The 26,629-nt window shown below is 42.4% G+C and overlaps 1 protein-coding gene across 1 annotated transcript; it reads left to right on the forward strand.

Annotated features, from left to right (window-relative positions):
* The first annotated feature begins 266 nt into the window (after positions 1-266).
* phf19 (PHD finger protein 19) lies at positions 267-20,388 on the forward strand. Its single transcript, XM_021605355.3, has 15 exons — positions 267-651; positions 1,688-1,909; positions 2,382-2,463; positions 3,054-3,149; positions 3,984-4,078; positions 4,339-4,487; positions 4,633-4,728; positions 4,958-5,026; positions 5,489-5,609; positions 5,743-5,810; positions 9,640-9,786; positions 10,135-10,201; positions 10,801-10,886; positions 15,595-15,690; positions 17,812-20,388. Exons 2-15 carry the CDS (start codon positions 1,721-1,723, stop codon positions 18,152-18,154), a joined length of 1,704 nt encoding a protein of 567 aa, XP_021461030.1. The 5' UTR covers positions 267-651; positions 1,688-1,720; the 3' UTR covers positions 18,155-20,388.
* The last annotated feature ends 6,241 nt before the right edge of the window (positions 20,389-26,629 follow it).

The following is a 26,629-nucleotide window of genomic DNA, read 5'->3' on the forward strand; positions in this document are numbered from 1 at the left end:
AATCTTAGATTCTCAAGGAATTTGATTACTAGAACATATTCATGTAATGTGTGTGTTATTCATTACATACAAAAACATTAATGCATACAGTCATGCAACATGAATGCTACATACACTGTGCAGGCATTTTCTTTACAAAAATGTACAAATATATTATGAGTCTTATGATGATGATGACATATAATGATGATGGCGAAGACGACAATGAAGACGATTATGACATATGATGATGGTGAATAGGGTAGTATAGCTAGTAATACAGTTTTGTGTAATAATCAGCAGTAGTGGTAGGCGGTATTATCAAAGATACTACTATCATTCGCAATGATATGGATATTATCATAATAACTAAAAGTGCTTGAAAATGCGAAATAACTTTTTCACTAAAAGAAGAAAAATAAATGTTCCTAAGCAGCTAGAGAGCGAAATGTTGAACTTCCTGTATGAAGATGATGATGTGATTATGCTAATTACATAAGGAAAACGTAAATTGATTCGCGGGAAAAAATGAAAAATGGCGACTTGCATAGTTTGAACTTTAGCGCCTGTACACATATTGCAAGAATCGACAACTCCTAGCGAATGGAACGTTACTCAACAGCAGCGACATTATTTCGAGCATTGACCCTGGATTGGAAGTTAACCAAGGCGGTAAGAGAAGTCCATATACATTATTACAACTCACTGAATTGGATTTCATTTTTGCATCTCGTCCTACTTTTAATGTCGCAAACTATTGTTATAAAGTGCTCAATCTCATTATTCGGGTATTCATAGATTACATTTAGCAAACTAAACTAGATGTTCCTTGCATAAATGCATATGCGATACACTACCAAGGGGCAAGTAACATTCGTTTCATTGGTTTGACAGTTGCAGTTTAGCTGGCTAACTAGCAGATATAGCTAGCTAGCTACCAAGCTATATATGTATGGCTGATATAACTATAACATGTTTAGACAGCAGACTAGTTAGCGATTAAGAGTTTTGTGAGAATACATGCAGTCGAGGAGATGCAAAAGTGTGATCAGGTTAGCAAAATAAAATACTTTTAATAATTTATGTTGGCGATATGCCCATCTTATTGACGGGACATAATTTAGCCAATCAACTAGTCTGTAATCAGTTTGATAAATTACATTCGAGAGTCGTTACAGTTTGATAGACTACTTGCTAACTGTTAAAAACGTGCCATGCCACTTTGTAATACTTGTACACGACCAGTTTGACTCGCGCAAGTGCTGCAATTTGCGACTGCGTTGACAAGTCAAATTCAAATGTGATGGCTGGCTGCAGTTGGCTGATGAGTCAGTCCGCTGAGGTATAAAATACCTTGGTCAGACCTGTAGGCTGTGCTGTGATCGACACGCAGTAGAACATCCAAATTGAGTCATCAGGCATCAGCCTACATCAGAACAGGGGTGGGGTGTTAAAACAAATATGTTGATGAAGGGCTGGATTTCATGATGCATACATAGGCATATGTCCAGTTTTTTTTTTCTTTTTCAGGAAATGCATTTTATGACACCTTAACAATAGTTTTTGTCTATAATAGGTGCATGTCAATACATTTGATTAAAAAAATAACACTGACACAACAATGTTCAACCACCACCTCCATAATGTTGTGATCATGAGGACATACAGTTGCTACCTCAATGACAATGTAAAGCCCTGATTCTCCTAGGAAGAGTAGTAGTGTGGACAGCCCAGCTGCAGCATGTTGCAGTCAGCCTACAGAGATAACTTCTGCAGTGTGGAGCCAGATGAGGTGCTGGAGGCCAAGCATTTACCCCAGAAGAGGGAGAGAGGGCGGAGCTTCACAGACATGGAAAGCAGCGTGACCGTGGGCCAGTATGTACTGTGCCGCTGGTCTGATGGCCTATACTACCTGGGGAAGATCCAGAGAGTAAGTCCCCAGTACAACAGGACAATGTTGTATCAGTTAAATACTGTAGTATACTTCCACACAATGATTTGGACTCATTTTATTTACATAACAATAAGTACACTCTTAGGAGAAAAAAATGTGCTATCTAGAACCTAAAATGGTTATTCGGCTGACCCCATAGGAGAACCTTTTGAAGAACCCATTTTGGTTCCAGTGAGGACCTTTTTGGATTCCATTTAGAATTATTTCCACAGAGGGTTCTATGGGGACAGCCAAATAACCCTTTTTTCTAAGAGTGTAATGTCCAACTACTGCTCTGGAGTATTCACACAAATATGGTGGTTTCTCTGTAGATTTTAGGCACTACAGCAGTATTTTGTGTTTTATGACAAATCTAATATAACACACTATTATTGGAATAGAACTGTAATAAACCTGTCATACACAATTTGCCTCCCACCTCATACTATCTGTTTTCACTTCATTCAAGGTGAGTACCTCCAAGCAGAGCTGCTTTGTCACTTTTGAAGATAATTCAAAATTCTGGGTTCTCTGGAAAGACATCCAACATGGTGAGTGAAGAGAAACTGAAATATTCATGTTATTGTTGTTGTCTCTGTGTAAAATAAAACAAATGTGTGAATTAGTTTAACTGTCAAACTTACATCCTCAATGAATTTATGTCTGCTGATAATATGGATCTACACCAGACAGGTTCAACATCTCAAAAGCTCTCTCCAAAAGCCATGATTAATGTGTAATCCACTTTCAACAGAATTACACAGCATCCTAACTGGAAATCACTACAGTTTCTTACAGTAGCTCCCTGGACCCTCATGATGTTCCTTTATTCTGGGCTACATATTCCTCAACACTTTCAATTGGCTTCCCATTACTTAGCCAACACTTGTACTATACAGTAGGCCACTTAAAGGTATATTTAGACACTTCCCTAATGGACTTGACTGTCCTTTAACTCTTCAACTGTCTAAATGACACTTTTCTCAGAAAGGGCCAATTTATGTCAGTAATGCCTCGCAGATTGCTCTTAATTGAATATCTTGCATGTGCTGTTGACATGCTGACATCATGTTGGATGTAGCTGAAGTATAATCATCATTGAATGTACGCTAATGCTATTCTTCTCTCCCAAAACATGCAGCTGGAGTTCCGGGGGAGGAGCCCAAATGCTCAGTCTGTTCCGAAATGGTGCTGGTATCCGACAATGAGATCCTGCTATGTGGGAAATGTGGAATAGGTGAGTCGCTGTAGAGTCTGACGACCCTTAAAGGAGGATGTGGCTACACTCCTCTTTCTTGCACTTATATGCAAGTGGATGCAAGTTCTTTACAGATTGTGATTAAGAAGGGAGGGGTTCTCATTGTTCATTGTATACAGGGCTCTATTTGCTTCTATATTTACTTCATGTATTTTAATGCTTTGATACTATCTCTAAAAGCATAAACTATATTTGAACTGTATTAAATTGACTGGAACAACATACAGAACTGAAGAAGGGTACATCTGTGGAATAACTACATGTCATCTGCTAAAGGTCATTGAATCTCTGAAAGTGAAACAGTGAACATTTTCAGTTGGACGAAGTGCACAGAAAGCCTCTGTGACTCATAACATCTTTTCAACCCTGTGTACGTTAAACTAAGTACTTTCCATGGGTGTTTGTCTTAAAGAGACAGGTCCCATCTGACATCTACATTTTGTCCATGACAAGGACATGTATTAGGGTGGGGCCATGCAACAGTTGTGCAGGGTCCTGTCCCCAGGCTGTAGTATCTCGTTGGTTTTGTTTCTACTTGGCTCTTAATTCAAGTAATTGATTGCTTTGGGAGTCCACTCCCTCTGGCTTCCCAACATTTGCTGGGCAGGATTAAAAGCTGGTTGGATGCCCCCTTCAGATCAACATAACATATTGCTGTGGCTCAAAGTACGGCCGGCAATAGCACTTTTTCATGGATCCATCCATTTATTCATGTATTTAACCATTTGTTTATTTTTATTGGGTTTGAGCATTATGTTTATTTATTGGGCCAGCATTATGTTTTCATTGTCCTCTTATCTTTGTTTCTGCCAGGTTACCACCAGCAGTGCCACATGCCACAGGTGGAGAGCTCAATGGTTTTGTCACCATGGTTTTGCAGGAGGTGCATCTTTGTTTTAGCTGTGCGGGTGAGTATTATTGATAGAACTAGCTGCTCTTCAATTGAGCAAGAAACTAATATAACTAATATAATTTTTAATGACTGTTTGTCTAGGGTAGTGTTCAACAGGAAGGAAACGTTTTGAAATGGGAAGGCACTACCTCAACACGTCCAATAAGAACACAGATTTTTGTTTTCTGTTACCAAACGTTTTGCTACGATGTGTCCGATTGAACGCTGTCCTATAATGCCTAACCATGTTGACGTGGCTGTTTCTCCTTATCACAGAAAGGGGGAGCTCTCAAAAAGGGGCCCATAGCAAAAGCACTGCAGGCCATGAAGCAGGTGCTTACCTACAGCCCAGAAGAGCTGGAATGGGATTCCCAGCACCACACAAATCACCAACAGTGTTATTGCTACTGTGGAGGACCTGGAGAGTGAGTGTGCTGGCTAGACACACTGCAGCATAGCATTTTACATCATCTCTCTTTTAGAAAGCAACTGGATTTGATTCAGATACAGCACTCTGTTGCTCATTTAGTAACTCACTTTTCACTAATGGCTGCTCTCCTCCCCTCCCAGGTGGTACTTGAAGATGCTGCAGTGTTTTCGGTGTGAACAGTGGTTCCATGAGGCCTGTATCCAGTGCCTACAGGAGTCCATGATGTTTGGAGATAGGTGTGTGGAATTGTTATCAAACAGAAGAGGTTTTTTTCTAGGGTTTCCCACGGTTAGGACAAATCCTGGGATGTCAGAGGAAATAATTCTAGTCTGGAAAGTGATAGACGTGTCATGGAAGTCGAGGGTATACCGATATGACTGAAGACCATTATGGATTTTTGATTTCCCCTAGAGGCACGTGACTTGTGCTTTCTCCTCCTCTGACCTCTCTGCCTTTCTCTTTCAGGTTTTACTTGTTCATCTGTTCCATGTGTAATAAAGGAGTAGAGTACATCAAGAGACTGGCCCTCCGATGGTAAATGGCTACTATACTCTTCATATCTACCTCTGAGACTCCAGATGTGGTACTTTAATTAAGAATACAATGGGCATTGGTGTCCTATAGTACAGTAGGTAGAGGATGTGAGGCATTATTATGCTCTTGTGCTTATGACAATGTGCTAGTGTAAACTGCCCCTAACAGGATTGTTTTGCTGTTAATACACACTGGGGTACACAATATTTGATTAAGAGGACTACATTTACACAAACCCAACTCCCTATCTGCTAACTCATATGGATGTATAATTGAGAGTTGTATTTATGAGGGCAATGGAATCGATCATCATTATCATCCCTTATGATGTGATATGTGAATGCTGCTGAATGCTGCTGGTGAGGAAAACCGGTTCTGCACCCAATCACTCTAGATACATTACAATCAGTTCTCATCTCATTTCATGGGATTCCCATCAATTGTCTCTGGTTTCTTATCCAGGGTGGACGTGGTGCACTTGGCACTTTACAACCTGGGAGTCCAGAGTAAGAAGAAGTACTTTGAGCTGGAGGAGATCCTCAACTTTGTCAGCAACAACTGGGACCATTTCCAGTTGGGCAAGGTTAGAAACGAAGAAATCCTGTCTGAATTCTGAATAGGAATCCGGATAGGAAATTCAGATTAATGCTGTCTTGTGAAAAACAGATCTTTTTAAAGCAAATTGCATCGGACTGACATTTTAATATTCCCCACAGCTCTCCAATACTCCTCCAACAGAAAGAGGCCAATATCTCCTTGATGCTCTGAACAACTACAAGAGCAAGTAAGACATCTCTCTCCGTTATATTTATATATATATGCATATATATATATATTACCGCTCAAAAAAATAAAGGGAACACTTAAACAACACAATGTAACTCCAAGTCAATCACACTTCTGTGAAATCAAACTGTCCACTTAGGAAGCAACATTGATTGACAATAAATTTCACATGCTGTTGTGCAAATGGAATAGACAACAGGTAGAAATTATAGGCAATTAGCAAGACACCCCCAATAAAGGAGTGGTTCTACAGGTGGGGACCACAGACCACTTCTCAGTTCCTATGCTTCCTGGCTGATGTTTTGGGCACTTTTGAATGCTGGCTGTGCTTTCACTCTAGTGGTAGCATGAGACTACAACCCACACAAGTGGCTCAGGTAGTGCAGCTCATCCAGGATGGCACATCAATGCGAGCTGTGGCAAGAAGGTTTGCTGTGTCTGTCAGCGTAGTGTCCAGAGCATGGAGGCGCTACCAGGAGACAAGCCAGTACATCAGGAGATGTAGCAGGACCGCTACGTCCGCCTTTGTGCAAGGAGGAGCACTGCCAGAGCCCTGCAAAATGACCTCCAGCAGGCCACAAATGTGCATGTGTCTGCTCAAACGGTCAGAAACCGACTCCATGAGGGTGGTATGAAGGCCCGACGTCCACAGGTGGGGGTTGTGCTTACAGCCCAACACCATGTAGGACGTTTTTCATTTGCCAGAGAACACCAAGATTGGCAAATTCGCCACTGGCGCCCTGTGCTCTTCACAGATGAAAGCAGGTTCACACTGAGCACATGTGACAGTCTGGAGATGCCGTGGAGAACGTTCTGCTGCCTGCAACATCCTCCAGCATGACCGGTTTGGTGGTGGGTCAGTCATGGTGTGGGGTGGCATTTCTTTGGGGGGCCTCCATGTGCTCGCCAGAGGTAGCCTGACTGCCATTAGTTACCGAGATGAGATCCTCAGACCCCTTGTGAGACCATATGCTGGTGCGGTTGGCCCTGGGTTCCTCCTAATGCAAGACAATGCTAGACCTCATGTGGCTGGAGTGTGTCAGCAGTTCCTGCAAGAGGAAGGCATTGATGCAATGGACTGGCCCGCCCGTTCCCCAGACCTGAATCCAATTGAGCACATCTGAGACATCATGTCTCGCTCCATCCACCAACGCCACGTTGCACCACAGACTGTCTAGGAGTTGGCGGATGCTTCAGTCCAGGTCTGGGAGTAGATCCCTCAGGAGACCATCCGCCACCTCATCAGGAGCATGCCCAGGCATTGTAGGGAGGTCATACAGGCACGTGGAGGCCACACACACTACTGAGCCTCATTTTGACTTGTTTTAAGGACATTACTTCAAAGTTGGATCAGCCTGTAGTGTGGTTTTCCACTTGAATTTTGAGTGTGACTCCAAATCCAGACCTCCATGGGTTGATAAATTTGATTTCCATTGATCACTTTTGTGTGATTTTGTTGTCAGCACATTCAACTATGTAAAGAATAAAGTATTTAATAAGAATATTTCATTCATTCAGATCTAGGATGTGTTATTTTAGTGTTCCCTTTATTTTTTTGAGCAGTATATATATATATATATACATACATACATACATACATACATACATACATACATACATACATACATACATACATACATACATACATACATACATACATACATACATACATACATACATACATACATACATACATACATACATACATACATACATACATACATACATACATACATACATACATACATACATACATACATACATACATACATACATACATACATACATACATACATACATACATACATACATACATACATACATACATACATACATACATACATACATACATACATACATACATACATACATACATACATACATACATACATACATACATACATACATACATACATACATACATACATACATACATACATACATACATACATACATACATACATACATACATACATACATACATACATACATACATACATACATACATACATACATACATACATACATACATACATACATACATACATACATACATACATACATACATACATACATACATACATACATACATACATACATACATACATACATACATACATACATACATACATACATACATACATACATACATACATACATACATACATACATACATACATACATACATACATACATACATACATACATACATACATACATACATACATACATACATACATACATACATACATACATACATACATACATACATACATACATACATACATACATACATACATACATACATACATACATACATACATACATACATACATACATACATTTATTTAAACATCCCAAGGAGCACTGTGCAAGCGATAATATTGAAATGGAAGGAGTATCAGACCACTGCAAATCTACCAAGACCTGGCCGTCCCTCTAAACTTTCAGCTCATACAAGGAGAAGACTGATCAGAGATGCAGCCAAGAGGCCCATGATCACTCTGGATGAACTGCAGAGATCTACAGCTGAGGTGGGAGACTCTGTCCATAGGACAACAATCAGTCGTATATTGCACAAATCTGGCCTTTATGGAAGAGTGGCAAGAAGAAAGCCATTTCTTAAAGATATCCATAAAAAGTGTCGTTTAAAGTTTGCCACAAGCCACCTGGGAGACACACCAAACATGTGGAAGAAGGTGCTCTGGTCAGATGAAACCAAAATTGAAATTTTAGCAACAATGCAAAACGTTATGTTTGGCGTAAAAGCAACACAGCTGAACACACCATCCCCACTGTCAAACATGGTGGTGGCAGCATCATGGTTTGGGCCTGCTTTTCTTCAGCAGGGACAGGGAAGATGGTTAAAATTGATGGGAAGATGGATGGAGCCAAATACAGGACCATTCTGGAAGAAAACCTGATGGAGTCTGCAAAAGACCTGAGACTGGGATGGAGATTTGTCTTCCAACAAGACAATGATCCAAAACATAAAGCAAAATCTACAATGGAATGGTTCAAAAATAAACATATCCAGGTGTTAGAATGGCCAAGTCAAAGTCCAGACCTGAATCCAATCGAGAATCTGTGGAAAGAACTGAAAACTGCTGTTCACAAATGCTCTCCATCCAACCTCACTGGGCTCGAGCTGTTTTGCAAGGAGGAATGGGAAAAAATGTCAGTCTCTCGATGTGCAAAACTGATAGAGACATACCCCAAGCGACTTACAGCTGTAATCGCAGCAAAAGGTGGCGCTACAAAGTATTAACTTAAGGGGGCTGAATAATTTTGCACGCCCAATTTTTCAGTTTTTGATTTGTTAAAAAAGTTTGAAATATCCAATAAATGTTGTTCCACTTCATGATTGTGTCCCACTTGTTGTTGATTCTTCACAAAAAAATACAGTTTTATATCTTTATGTTTAAAGCCTGAAATGTGGCAAAAGGTCGCAAAGTTCAAGGGGGCCGAATACTTTCGCAAGGCACTGTATATATATATACATACACACACACACACACACACACACACACACACACACAGTAGATAAAGTGTAAAACTGTAAGTGCTCATTTTAACAAAACTCCACAGATTTACTACAACTGCATACATGTACTGCAACACTATATACTGTATCAGCCAATGTCTTTTTCATGTGCTATTAACAATAGTATAGTATGGCCCCCAACATTCAGTAAGTTGTTAAATGTTTGTTCTGGTCATACAGTATTTGTTACAACAAACATGTTACTTGGCTGAAGGTGTATTTGTTGATATCACACCCCCTCTGCCAGACCATGAACTTGTCACCGCCCTCGTTATTCCTCCAGGTTTCTCTGTGGGAAGGAGATCAAGAAGAGGAAATGCATCTTCCGCCTGAGGACCCGCGTTCCCCCCAACCCTCCCTCTAAACTGTTTCCTGAGAGGGCTCAGAACGAGGGATGGAGAGGACGAAAGAAAGGCACAGGCAGGAACAGGTATTTTGCGTTGTAGTGAAAGCTGGATACACTGTATGTCAATTAGGTTTCTGCTAACTTTCTGCAAGACCTCAGTCAGAAAGTGTTGATCAATGTTAAGTGATCATGTAAGTGTAATGTTTCCTTGGACCTCCCACCATTTATTTACCCCTAACAGAGAACAAACATTAAGATGAAAGTTCTCATTTAGTGGTAATGGCTATGTAACAATTCTACTCGAAGAACTAAAGACTGTGTGCTGAAAACAATATAATTTTATCAGGGAATTACTGAATGATATTAGGCTGTCAAATTGTCACCAAGTAATCAAATTGTGTGATTAGAAAGTGAAAGTTGTCTCTTCCTCAGCTCTCTCCCTGCAGAGAAGAGGAGGAAGAGAAGATCAAAATGGCTGCTGGAGGACGCCATCCCCAATGTGAGTTCTCTGATTGTCTCAACATCTAACTCCGGTCGTGCCAACCACCTTTTCTACTGTTTCACTGAGCCTGAACTTTGAATAAATCTGCGCTGCTTTTTTTTTTTCCTACCTCTGATTATCTCCTGCTCCTCCATTTTTCTGTGCTCCCCCCCCCCCCCCCCCCTCCATCTCAGACCACTGTCCCTCTTCTAAAAGTCTATCTCCTGTCCACCATGTACCATGAAGTCCCTGTGTGTCATTGCCCTCATCCCTCTCTCTTCACGGTTCGACTCAAAGGGAATTACTTACATTTGGCCTCTGAGGCATTTTACTGACAAATCCCTCTGAGCAGTGCCATGTCTGTCTGGTCCCCAGGCACAATGTGCTCTAACAACAAACCTCTGACATTTCCTAGTAATAAAGCTAATACTGCCAGGCAGGAAGGAGGAAGGTGCTCAGATGAAAATATAGACAGCAATGGCAATATAGACAGCATATATAGACAGAACTGATGAGAACAAGGATGATGATGGGAACAATGTTGTTTATGACTGTTTATGACAATGGTTGAGTACTATAATACCAACAGTGTGTTTGTGTGATGATGTGTTGTGTAGAATGACCTGACCTCCACCTGGAGCACCAACCATCACATGGCCAACATCTTTGACTTCACCTTGGACGAGTTACAAAGTCTCAAAAGGTAAATGTTGTGGATTTTAAGGGCCAGTTTCCCACACACAGGTTAAGCATAGTCCTGGATTAAGAAGCATGTTCAATGGCATTTCTCTCCATTAAAATGTATTTTGAATCAAGGTTTAGTCTGTGTCTGGAAAAGCAGCTCTAAGAGTGTAAGTTTGAAGACTTTCGTCTGGACATTGACCTACAGTACATGATGATGCTAATTTCCAATGAAGCTGCAAACATTTGACATTGACTTCATTGCCATCGATTGAGTGCAGTTATTTTCTGTGCCCTAACAATCTACCCCCATTTACATGTATTTCCCTTTGAAAGACACACTTTTTTTCTGTCTGTCTTTGGTCACCACTGTGATTTTCATCAATGTGCCGAATGATGTGATTTAATTACGTTTTCCTGTAAAGGCTATCAAATCACGGCCTCCCGAGTGGCGCAGTGCTAGCCGTGCCACTAGAGATTCTGGGTTCGAGTCCAGGCTGTGTTGCAGCCGGCCGCGACAGGGAGACCCATGAGGTGGTGCACAATTGCCCCAGCGTCGTCCGGGTTAGGGGAGGGTTCGGCCGGCAGGGATGTCCTTGTCCCATTGCGCGCTAGCGACTCCAGGGCCGGGCGCAGTACATGCTGACACAATGGCCAGGTGCAGTGCGTTTCCTCCGACACATTGGTGTGGCTGGCCTACGGGTTAAGTGGGCATTGTGCCAAGAAGCAGTGCGGCTTGGTTGGGTTGTGCTTCAGGGGACGCACAGCTCTCGACCTTCGCATCTCCTGAGGTCCGTACGGGAGTTGCAGCGATGGGACAAGACTAACTACCAATTGGGGAGAAAACAGGGTAAAAATAAATCCATTATCAAATTTTATTGGTCACATACATATTTAGCAGATGTTATTGCGGGTGTAGTGAAATGCTTGTGTTCCTAGTTCCAACAGTGCAGCAATATCTAACAATACACACATGTAAAAGAAAGGAATTAAGAAATATATAAATATTAGATTGAGCGATGTCGGAGTGGCATTGACAAAAATGTAGTAGAAGAGAATACAGTATATACATATGAGATAAGTAAAGCAGTATGTAAACATTATTAAAGTGACTAGGGTTCCATTATTAACGTGACCAGTGATTCCAAGTATATGAATATAAGGCAGCAGCCTCTAAGGTGCAGAGTTGAGTAACCGGGTGGAAGCTGGCTAGTGATGGCTATTTAAGTCTGATGGCCTTGAGATAGAAGCTGCCTTCTGGATGATAGCAGGGTGAACAGGCCTTGGCTCGGGTGGTTGATGTCCTTGATGATATTTTTGGTCTTCCTGTGACATCGGGTGCTGTAGGTGTTCTGGAGGGCAGGTAGTTTGCCCCTGGTGATGCGTTGGGCAGACCGCACCACCGTCTGGAGAGCCCTGTGTTTGCGGACGGTTAAGGTTGCCGTAACAGTCGGTGATACAGCCCGACAGGATGCTCTCAATTGTGCATCTGTAAAAGTTTGTGAGGGTTTTAGGGGCCACCCAAATTTTTTCAGCCTGAGGTTGTGGAGGCGCTGTTGCGTCTTCTTCTCGACACTGTCTGTGTGGGTGGAACATTTCAGATCGTCAGTGGTGTGTATGCCGAGGAACTTGAAGCTTTCCACCTTCTCCACTGCTGTCGCGTTGATGTGGATGGGGCATACTCCCTCTGCTGTTTCCTGAAGTCCACGATCAGCTCCTTTGTTTTGTTTGAGTGAGAGGTTCTTTTCCTCTCCCAGGGCCCTCACCTCCCTGTAGGCTGTCTCGTCATTGTTGTGTCATCTACAAACTTGATGATTGAGTTGGAGGCGTGCGTGACCCCACAGTCATGGGTGAACAGCGAGTACAGGAGGGGGCTGAGCACGCACCCTTGTGGGGCCCCTGTGTTGAGGATCAGTGAAGTGGAGGTGTTGTTTCCTACCTTCACCACCTTGGGGTGTCCCATCAGGAAGTCCAGGACCCAGATGCACAGGGTGGCGTTCAGACCTAGGGCCCGAGCTTAATGATGAGCTTGGAGGGTACTATGGTGTTGAATGCTGAGCTATAGTCAATGAACAGCATTCTTACATAGGTATTCCTCTTGTCCAGATGAGATAGGGCAGTGTGACGGCGATTGCATCATCTGTGGATCTATTGGGGTGGTAAGCAAATTGAAGTGGGTCTAGGGTGTCAGGTAAGGTAGAGGTGACATGATCCTTGACTCTCAAAGCACTTCATGATGACAGAAGTGAATGCTGTGGGGCCGTAGTCATTTAGTTCAGTTACCTTTGCTTCTTTAGGTACAGGAACAATGGTGGCCATCTTGAAGCAAGTGGGGACAGCAGACTGGGATAGGGAGAGAGAGAATATGTCCGTAAACACTCCAGCCAGATGGTCTGCGCATGCTCTGAGGACGCGGCTAGAGATGCCGTCTGGACCGGCAACCTTGCGAGGGTTAACACGTTTTAAATGTTTTACTCATGTTAGCCACAGAGATGGAGAGCCCACAGTTCTTGGTAGCGGGCTGCGTCGGTGGCACTGTGTTATCCCCAAAACGGGTGAAGAAGGTGTTTAGCTTGTCCGGGAGCAAGACATCGGTGTCCGCAAGGTGGCTGGTTTCCCCTGTGTAATCCGTGATTGTCTGTAGACCCTGCCACATACGTCTTGTGTCTGAGCAGTTGAATTGTGACTCCACTTTGTCTCTATTAGAGGTCGACCGATTAATCGGAATGGACGATTAATTAGGGCCGATTTCAAGTTTTCATAACAATTGGAAATCGGTATTTTTGGGCGCCGATTTATTTTTTTTATTTAAATTTGATTTTTCATACCTTTTATTTAACTAGGCAAGTCAGTGAAGAACACATTCTTATTTTCAATGACGGCCTTGGAACGGTGGGTTACCTGCCTCGTTCAGGGTCAGAAAGACAGATTTTCACATTGTCAGCTCGGGGGATCCAATCTTGCAACCTTACAGTTAACTAGTCCAACGCAATAACAACCTGCCTCTCTCGTTGCACTCCACAAGGATAATGCCTGTTACGCAAATGCAGTAAGGCAAGGTAAGTTGCTAGCTAGCATTAAACTTATCTTATAAAAAACAATCAATCATAATCACTAGTTAACTACACATGGTTGATGATATTACTAGATATTATCTAGCGTGTCCTGCGTTGCATATAATCTGACTGAGCATACAAGTATCTAAGTATCTGACTGAGCGGTGGTAGGCAGAAGCAGGCGCGTAAACATTCATTCAAACAGCACTTTCGTGTGTTTTGCCAGCAGCTCTTTGTTGTGCGTCAAGCATTGCGCTGTTTATGACTTCAAGCCTATCAACTCCCGAGATGAGGCTGGTGTAACCGAAGTGAAATGGCTAGCTAGTTAGCACGCGCTAATAGTGTTTCAAACGTCACTTGCTCTGAGCCTTCTAGTAGTTGTTCCCCTTGCTCTGCATGGGTAACGCTGCTTCGATGGTGGCTGTTGTCGTTGTGTTGCTGGTTCGAGCCCAGGGAGGAGCGAGGAGAGGGACGGAAGCTATACTGTTACACTGGCAATACTAAAGTGCCTATAAGAACATCTAATAGTCAAAGGTTAATGAAATACAAATGGTACAGAGGGAAATAGTCCTATAATTCCTATAATAACTACAATATAAAACGTCTTACCTGGGAATATTGAAGACCCATGTTAAAAGGAAAACCACCAGCTTTCATATGTTCTCATGTTCTGAGCAAGGAACTGAAACGTTATCTGTCTTACATAGCACATATTGCACTTTTACACTCTTCTCCAACACTTTGTTTTTGCATTATTTAAACCAAATTAAACATGTTTCATTATTTATTTGAGGCTAAATTGATTTTATTGATGTATTATATTAAGTTAAAATAAGTGTTCATTCAGTATTGTTGTAATTGTCATTATTACAAATAAAGAAAAAAATTGGCCGATTTTTTTTTTTTAATCGGTATCAACTTTTTTGGTCCTCCAATAATCGGTATCGGCGTTGAAAAATCATAATCGATGGACCTCTAGTCTCTATACTGACGTTTCTCCTGTTTGATTGTCTTACGGAGGGAATAACTACACTGTTTGTATTCGGTCATGGTATCAGCTCTCAAACAGCGCTGAACAATACAAGAAAGAAAGGCAAACACTTTGGGGAATGTTGACAATCAACAGAGCTTTCTTAGAGGAGAATCAATAGATGGGGACTAGCTGGTGCAACTCCAAAAAGGGGACTAACTCTGTTGGAATGTGAGAAGTGGAATAGGCTCATAGCTGTGTAGCACCTGAACTGAGCTGGAGGATGAAAACGGCTAATGATGATTCTGTGAGAGTAGACTTTGAAGCATTACATTAACGTCCTTCCATTAGCTAGATGTAGTACTTTCACTCACTCACACACGCACGCGCACACACCTTTTAGCATGCAGGCTCTTGTAGTATGGGCTCAGAACAGTGACTTGGAAATTGCAGTCACAACGTGAGGGTGAGTAGTTTCCTTAGTGAGGTTTGGAATAAAAACAAAGAAAATAGGACCGTCAATGCGAGAGCTTTTCTGTTCCATCCAGGGGCCCCATCAATCTCTGATTATTCTGCCCCATCATTCTCTGATTATTCTGCCCCATCCAGGGGCCCCATCATTCTCTGATTATTCTGCCCCATCATTTTCTGATTAGCGCCGTAATTCCAGCTTTTGAATGGATCTGTTGTTGTTTACTCCTCAGCACCAGCTCAGGACGGACCTTCAGTCTGGACCTGGACTCCACAGACGCGGCTAGTACCACCGGATCTGCTACCACCAGTGTCTCCTATGACCTCAGGTACAGCATTGTGGTCGCAATGGCCTTGGGTACAGCACTGTTGTCGCAATGGCCTCGGGTACAGCACTGTGGTCGCCATGGCCTCGGGTACAGCACTGTGGTCGCCATGGCCTCGGGTACAGCACTGTGGTCGCCATGGCCTCGGGTACAGCACTGTGGCCGCAATGGCCTCAGGTACAGCACTGTGGTCGCTAAGACTTTTGTTGTTAGAAAAGGTAACTCTCACATACATTATCTGTGCACCTTATCCTCTTTGGTGCTCTTTATAGGAAGAGGGCTCTGACCTCAACACCATTCAAGAACCTGCTTGACTGTAGTCCAGGGCCCTTATCCACAAAGTGTCTCAGAATAGGAGTGCTGATCTAGGATCAGGTCCCCACTGTCTACTGTACGTAAACGTATTGATTATGATTTAAAAGGCAAAACTGATTGTAGTGAATACGGACCCAGGTGTTGGCGTCAAAGGGGACTTCCAGGTGAACGAGCAGCTTGCATGATCAATGTGATGATCAGTCTCCCTCCCTCTTCCCCCAGCTGTTTCTCACTCATTTGTTCTTTTTGTTTTTTTGGCTCCACCGTGTGTAGTGTGGTGCAAACCGATCGATAAGACCCCTGACTCTAAACGCTGCAGCTCAGGCTGTCAGATGTGCTTTTCTCTCTGCCTTTCCAAGCTCTTGAACATGTTCCTATGTTTGAAGTTGAGGAGAGACAAGTGTGTTTGACATCACACAGAAGTATGATGTGAGGTCTTGGACAATTAATGCAGTTGGCTCCTGTACATCTTCCAATATTTGCTTATAGTCGTCTTGGTTGGAACTAAGCAACTCAATATATCCACATTGACAAACCCACCATTGTTTGAACATTGTGAATCCCCCCCTTTTTGGGAACACCCCTGGGCTCTCTAACTGACTGGCTTTATTTTGCGACATTCTCGGTTCTGGCTCCTCCTCTCACAAGAAGGGGGGTTCTGAAGTTTGACATTCAGAGTGTGTTGACATTTTATGGTGGGTTTTTTTTAAAAACTTTTTTGTTTGTTGCTCTTTGCCTTTACTGTATTTTAGTTCCATGGCTGAAACTCCTACTAATGGGGTGACCGTGGTGCTTCTGACGTCTCCTGTGGCTCAGAGAGAGGGGATTGATTGTTATGATGATGTTTACGCTGATGTAACTGCCCTGCCCGTCTCCACGCTGGTGCTCTGCCTTGACACACACACACTGTCCTAAGAGATGAGAGCTGTGTGTGTGTGTGTGTGTGTGTGTGTGTGTGTGTGTGTGGGGCTAGAGACGGGCCTCATCATTTCATGTCCCTATTCCCAGATACCCCAGATATTTCATCCCTCTGTTTTAGTCTGTTTATTTTTAAATGTGGCTTCTGCTCATTAACATCTCTGTCTGATACTCTAGAGAGGCCATGTGGGGGAAATAAGAGGCGTGTGGTGTGTTTGTGGAGACAGAGTGATTCCGTGGGGCGACAGAGCTTGTGCCCCCGCTGTGCCCTTCTCTCTCACTGTGGTTCAGATCAAACATGCCAGTTTAGTATCTGCCTCCTCCACTCCCTCTCTTGCTGGCTCCCGTTGGCTAGGATGTGTCAATGTAATGAGATGTTGAGTTAACTAACAGTCAACTTGGTATCGGAGAAGAGGACGTCATCTGATTTGGGAATCCACCTATCTAAGCCTAGTGTATTTTTTAATAGCCTAGAAAAGTTTCCAACTGTTTAGTCTTCTTCAAACTGTTTTTAAGGGGATGTATAAAAGCAGCACCGACAGTCATAGGGCATGAAAACCACAGACAGTATAAATGGTATATAGCGGACCACAGCTACCCCTGGTGGCTGATCGAAGTCATGTTTGTAGTTGGACTGGGTGTGCAATGTCCAGTTGCCATTTTTTTTATTATTTTTTGACTCCACAAAGGTATGTCTGGTGGCACAGCAAAGCAGTCAATTCAGGAAACCGTTGTTGCGTTTGTTTCAATAGGTTGCTGATATTAGGGTCATGTTCATTTGGCACCAAACAGACTGACTGGACTTGTCCAATAAGAAATGCTCATTTTGCAAAACATTTCCAAAAATGCTTTGCTGCATGCCCTAATGAATGTTTTTCTAACCTGTTGCAGGAAGAATGTTGGCAGCCGTAAGAGGAAGCTGCCCACCTCAAACTACACGGTGCTGGCCACTAAGAAGGAGGTGGTGGAGAACGAGCTGAGCCCTATGGAGCAGAGCCTGCCGGGAGAGGAGACGGCCTCCGTGATGCTGGACAACGCCATCGACAGCCACACCTTCGACAGCATCAGTGAGGACGACTCATCCCTCTCCCACCTCAAGTCCTCCATCACCAACTACTTTGGGGCGGCGGGGCGGCTCACCTGTGGAGAGAAGTACCAGGTGCTGGCCCGCCGGGTCACTCTGGAGGGGAAGGTGCAGTATCTGGTGGAGTGGGAGGGCACCACGCCCTACTGACCTGGCCAACCAGACAGGCTGTCTTCAGTTAGGTGTTGCAGAGAAGGGGGGAATAAACGGCAAGATCAGCCTAGCAAGGCCTACCTAGTTGTACTCATTTAATTGTTTCATGTTGCTTTCTCTTGCGCTACAGTACTATTTCAGTATATATGACAAGTAAAAATGGTTGTTCTCTTCCACCATAGCTAAGGTTTTTATTAGTTAATTTGAAATTCAACCGGAATGTATTGAACAGAAACGTAAAGATTGAGTACGTTTTTTTTTTATAGATACATTGTCTGTTTGGTAGTGTCCTCAATAATTTTCAACAGTAACACAGCCTGAAAAATAGTCCCATGGGGCACAGATGTAAATTCACCGGCTATTCCACGTTATTTTGTTGATTCAACCAATGTGTGCCTGTTGGGGTTTGCCTTGGTCTTAACCGGATGATAGTTTGAGTAGAAGATTTGTGATGGTACTGTAAAGGTAACATGAGATATGGCCCAGGGGTACAAGAAATAACAATACCACTGATTCTAAAGGATGGCAGCAAAACTGATGAAAGAGCACTGCTAAAATGGTCTGTCAGTGTCCCTAAATTCAATTCAGACAACTTCCAATAATATTCTGCTCTACTAATAGTTTTTCAGTGTTTTTTTAAAATGTTTTACCTTATGTTTTGAATAGTTTCTCTTAACAGCAATATGCCATATCCAAGCAACATTTAATATGCCATATCCAAGCAACATTTAACTTGTAGCAAGTTATACCTTTGTCATTGTTGTGCCTCTCCACTGATCAATGAAACCGCAGTTTAACAGCTTTATCTACGCAGTACTGTAATGCCAAGTCTAAAAGCTGAGTAACAAACACATGTTTTTATGAATTATCACTTAACAGTCGGTTTATACTTGGTCCTTTAATTTTCAAATGTGTTTTTAGAGAGTTTTTCCGGATGGTTAGGGGGACAAGAGACCAAAGCAAATACTACAAGCATTTCTGATAGTGTTCCTGGTTTTCCTTTTATCTCTAGTGGTTTATGCTGACATAGGTAGTTTGGCTTACGTAGATGCAAAACTGTTGTATTTAATGGTAATTCAAGGTAGAGGATGGAGAACTTATTTTAACATAGTACTTTTAGACACTGTAAGATCTTTTTTGACATTTGAAATATAGAAAGTTAGAATGAGAATATTCCTTTAGTCATGGACTTTAAGGGGGAGTCTTGGTCTATGCTCTAACAATATCCAAAGATGACTTTATATATTACTCTCCCACCTATAGATATTTCTGTTTCCTCAAGACATGTATTTGTTTTGTTCCAGACTTGGATATCTTTTCGCTGACAGTGAAACCTGGGGCTGTGTACATTAGGGCACTCAGTGGGGAGGGGGGGGGGGGGAAAGAATTTAACGGAAAACAAAAATGAGCATTTAGGCCTATTTATTTGACACGCCCAGGTAATCCCTCCGTTTCATTTAGATTTCTTCGGATCGTGCGTAATGAACAGGATACAGAATCTTTCGACCTTGATAAATATGATTCGATATCAATACGTCAGTCATGAAAGATAAATGACGCTTTCCTATTAACAGTTCTGTTAATGTACATCACCCTCTATACGTCATTGCACTATTGACACATCTTAAACTATGCAAGTATGTTTTTTTTTAAATTGATGTTACTAAATAACCAAATATTATTTACAATATAGTTTTAATTGATTATTCTGTAAATTTGTGATCAGAAGTCACATGCTATATATGCGTTATATTATTAATAAGCAAAGTTTTAAGCTACTTGTAATATGTTTCCCCTTTAGCATTTTGCAACTGTTTATGCACTTACTTTCCTTCAAATTACAGTATGACTGTATTCACTCAAACAGTTTATATTATGAGTAGATTCATATCTATCCTATGGAGTTTCCATTTTATGGATGATTCTTGAATAGTGACACTTCAATGGTAAACTGTGTGCAACATAAAAGTTTGACTTTAGTTGTATTTTAAATCAAATAAAATGCATCTTTAAACATGAATGACTGTATAATAGTTGTTTTGCCATGTTACATGCCCAGTGCTGTGTATATAGAGAACTTCCTGTGTACTGTACATTTACCCCTATTTCCTATGCTTGTTAGAAATGTTAACTGTTACATCTCTCAGCGGGCATTATGCATCCTTATTTGTCATTCATTAAACTTTTATTTGGTCTTTCGAATTGTAATAAAAATCATTTGAGATGCCTTACTGTATGTACAGGACACACATGGTATACACCATCCAATGAAATGCTTACTTGCAGGCTCCTTTGACAATGCAACAATAAGAAATAATACAACCTAGTAAATGACTCAGTAGAATAGAATAAACATTTTAGCATCAACTTATGATATAGGAAGGCCATTATTTTGGGGAAAGGGATTGGGGGGGGGCAAGTGTTTACATTGTCCAGTATTTAGCAATAAACGAGTCTGGTAGCAGCAGTTGTGAAGCATGAATGTATAGGCTGTGTTTAGACAAGCAACCCAATTCTGATTTAAAAAAAATTCACATTGGTATTGACTAATCAGATCAGCTCTGAAAAAGATCTGATTGGTCAAAATACCAATTAGTGGAAAAAATATCCAAATTGGGCTGCCTGTGTAAATGCAGCCTGTGCGTGTGCGTGTTAAGGTGCGGAGTCAGTTTAGGTGGCCAGTTCAATTGTTCAGCACTCTGATGGCTTGTACTGTAGATTAAAACTGTCTGCCAGACCGGAAGGGAGTGAATGGCTCTTAGCTGGGGTGTGGAGTGTCCTTGATGATGCTGCGGGACATCCCCGGGCACCGTTTCAAGTCGATGTCCTGGATGGGTGGGAGCACGGTCCCGGTGATGTATTGGGCTGTCTTCACCACCCCATGTTCTTTTGCTCCTCCTTAGATATAGATGCCATACCAGTTTACCTTATTGCAATAGAAGAGCCCAAAAAAACGAATTCACACAGAAATACAAATGTAAAATGGTACATCATCTTAAAACCATATCCACATCTGTTCAGTACTCACAAAAGTCTTTAGCATTACTAAAACCAATCCTGGTGCTTTTCCAGAGCAGCATGTGTAGAGAAGTGTTAGAGGAGCCCGTAATGAATGTACAGAAAGAGACTAAATTAACTTATGAGACTGACAGTATCAACTTTACACATGATTACACAGCAAACATCCTTGGAGGAACATGCATGACCCTCACCAGTGTCACCTTACCATATTAACGACACAACTATAAAGATGTTCATCTGCTTATATTATATGGAGAGTAGGCTATGAAATGTTTCTCAACATTCCCGTCAGTTTACTGTTTATACTATGTAGTGTAAATCTCTGGTTAGTTGTTTATGCATTCTGGTATACCTAAAACACGTGACCTCTAATCAGGGGCACAACTGTGGTTTTAGAAGTGGGGTGGGACAGAATTATAATTTTTTTAGTATTTTTTTATTTAAACACTCCAAACAGCCTACCCGACCCATCAGAGGTGTCCGCAAGGTCCTAGAATACATCGTGGCCTAGTTTTGTATCACATTCCAATGATAAAACTGGGGGGGGACAAAAATGCAATTTCCGAATGTGGGGAGGACATATCCCCCTGTCCCCAGTGAAAGTTGCCCCACTGCCTTTATCATTAAACTGGTGACTAGTGAAAATTATTAGTGCATTTTCTTGAAACAGACAATTATTTTTCAACCTCTAGCCTTGGCACTAGAGGGCAGCATAATAGCATGAAACAGATGGAGACTTGATGCCCGATTAGATCCAGTGACTGATCAGTTCTGTCGTGATTGTAAGCAGTGGTGGAAAAAGTAGCTAATTGTCATACTTGAGTAAAAGTAAAGATACCTTAATAGAAAATTACTCAAGTAAAAGTGAAAGTCACCAAGTAAAATACTACTTCAGTAAAAGTCTAAAAGTATTTGGTTTTAAATATACTTAAGTATATACTTAAGCACCCCCTATCTACATCGATGGGACAGCAGTGGAGAAGGTGTAAAGTTTTAAGTTCCTCGGTGTACATATCCCTGATAAACTGAAATGGTCCACCCACACAGACAGTGTGGTAAAGAAGGCGCAACAGCGCCTCTTCAACTTCAGGAGGCTGAAGAAATTTGGCTTGTCACCTTAAACCCTCACAAGCTTTTACAGACGCACAATTGAGAGCATCCTGTCTGGCTGTATCACCGCCTGGTACGGAAACTGCACCGCCCACAACCACAGGGCTCTCCAGAGGGTAGTGTGGACTGCACAACGCATCACCGGGGGCAAATGACCTGCCCTCCAGGACACCTACAGCACCGATGTCACAGGAAGGCCAAAGAGATCATCAGGAACAACAACCACCCGAGCCACTGCCTGTTCACCCCGCTACCATCCAGAAGGCGAGGTCAGTACAGGTGCGTTAAAGCTGGGACCGAGAGGCTGAAAAACAGCTTCTATCTCAAGGCCATCAGACTGTTAAACAGCCACCACTAACACAGAGAGGCGGCCGCCTACATACAGACTTGAAATCATTGGCTACTTTAATAATACTTTAATAATGTTTTCATATCTTTCATTACTCATCTCATATGTATATACTGTATTCTATACCATCTATTGCATCTTAGCCTATGCCGCTCTGACATTACTCATCCATTTATTCTTATTCCATTCCTTTACTTAGATTTGTGTGTATTAGGTATTTGTTGTGGAATTGTTAGATTACTTGTTAGATATTGCTGCGCTGTCAGAACTAGAAGCACAAGCATTTCGATACACTCGCAATAACATCTGTAATTAAATGTAATTGCAAAAATATACTTAAGTATCAAAAGTAAAAGTATAAATCATTTAAAAATCTTTATATTAAGCAAACCATACAGCACCATTTTCTTGTTTTAAAAATTCATGGATATCCAACACTCAGACATCATTTACAAAAAAATGTGTGTTTAGTGAGTCCGCCAGATCATTAATTTACATTTTAGTTATTTTGCAGACGCTCTTATCCAGAGCAACTATGGTTAAGTGCCTTACTCAAGGGCACATTGACAGATTTTTCTCCTAATGTATTTGGCTCAGGAATGCAAAGCAGCGACCTTTCGGTTACTGGCCTACCGCACAACCGCTAAGCTACCTGCAACCCCATTCAAAATGTAACGAGTACTTTTGGGTATCAGGGAAAATGTATGGAGTAAAAAGTACATTATTTTCTATAGGAATGTACTGAAGTAAAAGTAGGAGTAGTCAAAAATATAAATAGTAATGTAAAGTACAGATACCCCAGAAAACGTCAAGTAGTACTTTAAAGTATTTCCACAATAATCGAGAATTTCAATAAGCATTTCTCTACGGCTGGTCATGCTTTCCTCCTGGCTACCCCAACCCCGGCCAACAGCTCCGCACCCCCCGCAGCTACTTGCCCAAGCCTCCCCAGCTTCTCCTTCACCCAAATCCAGATAGCAGATGTTCTGAAAGAGCTGCAAAACCTGGACCCGTGCAAATCAGCAGGGCTAGACAATCTGGACCCTCTCTTTCTAAAATTATCCGCCGCCAGTGTTGCAACCCCTATTACCAGTCTGTTCAACCTCTCTTTCGTCTCGACCCACGATTCATAAAGATTGGAAAGTTGCCGCGGTCATCCCCCTCTTCAAAGGGGGTGACACTCTAGACCCAAACTGTTACAGACCTATATCCATCCTACCCTGCCTTTCTAAAGTCTTCGAAAGCCAAGTTAACAAACAGATCACTGACCATTTCAAATCCCACCGTACCTTCTCCGCTGTGCAATCTGGTTTCCGAGCTGATCACGGGTGCACCTCAGCCACTCTCAAGGTACTAAAAGATATCAGAACCGCTGTCGATAAAAGACAGTACTGTGTGGCCGTCTTCATCGACCTGGCCAAGGCTTTCGATTCTGTCAATCACCGTATTCTTATCGGTAGACTCAACAGCCTTGGTTTCTCAAATGACTGCCTCGCCTGGTTCACCAACTACTTCTCAGACAGAGTTCAGTGTGTAAAATCGGAGGGCCTGTTGTCCGGACCTCTGGCAGTCTCTATGGGGGTACCACAGGATTCAATTCTCGGGCCGACTCTTTTCTCTGTATATATCAACGATGTCGCTCTTGCTGCAGGTGATTCCTTGATCCACCTCTACGCAGACTACATCATTCTGTATACATCTGGCCCTTCTTTGGACACTGTGTTAACAAACCTCCAAACAATGCAACACTCCTTCCGTGGCCTCCAAATGCATGTAAAAACTAAATGCATGTTTTTCTTTTCAATTTTTTTGTTGAATTTTACCCCCTTTTTCTCCCCAATTTCATGGTATCCAATTGTTTGCTACTATCTTGTCTCATCGCTACAACTCCTGTACGGGCTCGGGAGAGACGAAGGTTGAAGGTCATGTGTCCTCCAATACACAACCCAACCAAGCCGCACTGCTTCTTAACACAGCGCGCATCCAACCCGGAAGCCAGCCGCACCAATGTGTCGGAGTAAACACTGAGCACCTGGCAACCTTGGTTAGCGTGCACTCCGCCCTGCCCGCCACAGGAGTCGCTGGTGCGCGATGAGACAAGGATATCCCTACTGGCCAAACCCTCCCTAACCCGGACGACGCTATACCAATTGTGCGTCGGCCCACGGACCTCCCGATCGTGGCCGGTAATGACAGAGCCTGGACGCGAACCCAGAGTCTCTGGCGGCACAACTGGCAGTACAGCGCCCTTAACCACTGCGCCACCCGGGAGGCCCCCTAAATGCATGTTTTTCAACCGATCGCTGCCCGCACCCGCCCGCCTGACTAGCATCACTACTCTGGACGGTTCTGACTTAGAATATGGGGACAACTACAAATACCTAGGTGTCTGGCTAGACTGTTAACTCCACTTCCAGACTCATATTAAGCATCTCCAATCCAAAATTAAATCTAGAATCGGCTTCCTATTTCACAACAAAGCATCTTTCACTTACGCTGCCAAACATACCCTTGTAAAACTGACTATCCTACCGATCCTCAACTTCGGTGATGTCATTTACAAAATAGCCTCCAACACTCTACTCAGCAAACTGGATGCAGTCTATCACAGTGCCATCCGTTTTGTCACCAAAGCCCCATATACCACCCACCACTGCGACCTGTATGCTGTCGTCGGCTGGCCCTTGCTACATATTCGTCACCAGAGCACTGGCTCCAGGTCATCTATAAGTCTTTGCTAGGTAAAGCTCTGCCTTATCTCAGCTCACTGGTCACCATAACAAAACCCACCCGTAGCATGCGCTCCAGCAGGTATACAGTGCCTTGCGAAAGTATTCGGCCCCCTTGAACTTTGCGACCTTTTGCCACATTTCAGGCTTCAAACATAAAGATATAAAACTGTATTTTTTTGTGAAGAATCAACAACAAGTGGGACACAATCATGAAGTGGAACGACATTTATTGGATATTTCAAACTTTTTTAACAAATCAAAAACTGAAAAATTGGGCGTGCAAAATTATTCAGCCCCTTTACTTTCAGTGCAGCAAACTCTCTCCAGAAGTTCAGTGAGGATCTCTGAATGATCCAATGTTGACCTAAATGACTAATGAGGATAAATACAATCCACCTGTGTGTAATCAAGTCTCCGTATAAATGCACCTGCACTGTGATGAAGAACAAGGAACACACCAGGCAGGTCCGAGATACTGTTGTGAAGAAGTTTAAAGCCGGATTTGGATACAAAAATATTTCCCAAGCTTTAAACATCCCAAGGAGCACTGTGCAAGCGATAATATTGAAATGGAAGGCGTATCAGACCACTGCAAATCTACCAAGACCTGGCCGTCCCTCTAAACTTTCAGCTCATACAAGGAGAAGACTGAGATGCAGAGATGCAGCCAAGAGGCCCATGATCACTCTGGATGAGATGCAGAGATCTACAGCTGAGGTGGGAGACTCTGTCCATAGGACAACAATCAGTCGTATATTGCACAAATCTGGCCTTTATGGAAGAGTGGCAAGAAGAAATCATTTCTTAAAGATATCCATAAAAAGTGTTGTTTAAAGTTTGCCACAAGCCACCTGGGAGACACACCAAACATGTGGAAGAAGGTGCTCTGGTCAGATGAAACCAAAATTGAACTTTTTGGCAACAATGCAAAACGTTATGTTTGGCGTAAAAGCAACACAGCTGAACACACCATCCCCACTGTCAAACATGGTGGTGGCAGCATCATGGTTTGGGCCTGCTTTTCTTCAGCAGGGACAGGGAAGATGGTTAAAATTGATGGGAAGATGGATGGAGCCAAATACAGGACCATTCTGGAAGAAAACCTGATGGAGTCTGCAAAAGACCTGAGACTGGGACAGAGATTTGTCTTCCAACAAGACAATGATCCAAAACATAAAGCAAAATCTACAATGGAATGGTTCAAAAATAAACATATCCAGGTGTTAGAATGGCCAAGTCAAAGTCCAGACCTGAATCCAA

This window comes from Oncorhynchus mykiss, chromosome 6 (assembly GCF_057628025.1).
Source record: "Oncorhynchus mykiss isolate SJ-2025 chromosome 6, ASM5762802v1, whole genome shotgun sequence".
In the NCBI taxonomy this organism is placed as follows: Eukaryota; Metazoa; Chordata; class Actinopteri; order Salmoniformes; family Salmonidae; genus Oncorhynchus; species Oncorhynchus mykiss.

Bases quoted from the DNA above. Each gene is read 5' to 3' on its own strand.
- phf19 (XM_021605355.3), top strand. From the start codon at position 1,721: ATGTTGCAGTCAGCCTACAGAGATAACTTCTGCAGTGTGGAGCCAGAT. The intron at 1,910-2,381 runs GTAAGTCCCCAG...ACTTCATTCAAG, and splicing joins ACCTGGGGAAGATCCAGAGA to GTGAGTACCTCCAAGCAGAG. The intron at 4,079-4,338 runs GTGAGTATTATT...TCCTTATCACAG, and splicing joins TCTTTGTTTTAGCTGTGCGG to AAAGGGGGAGCTCTCAAAAA.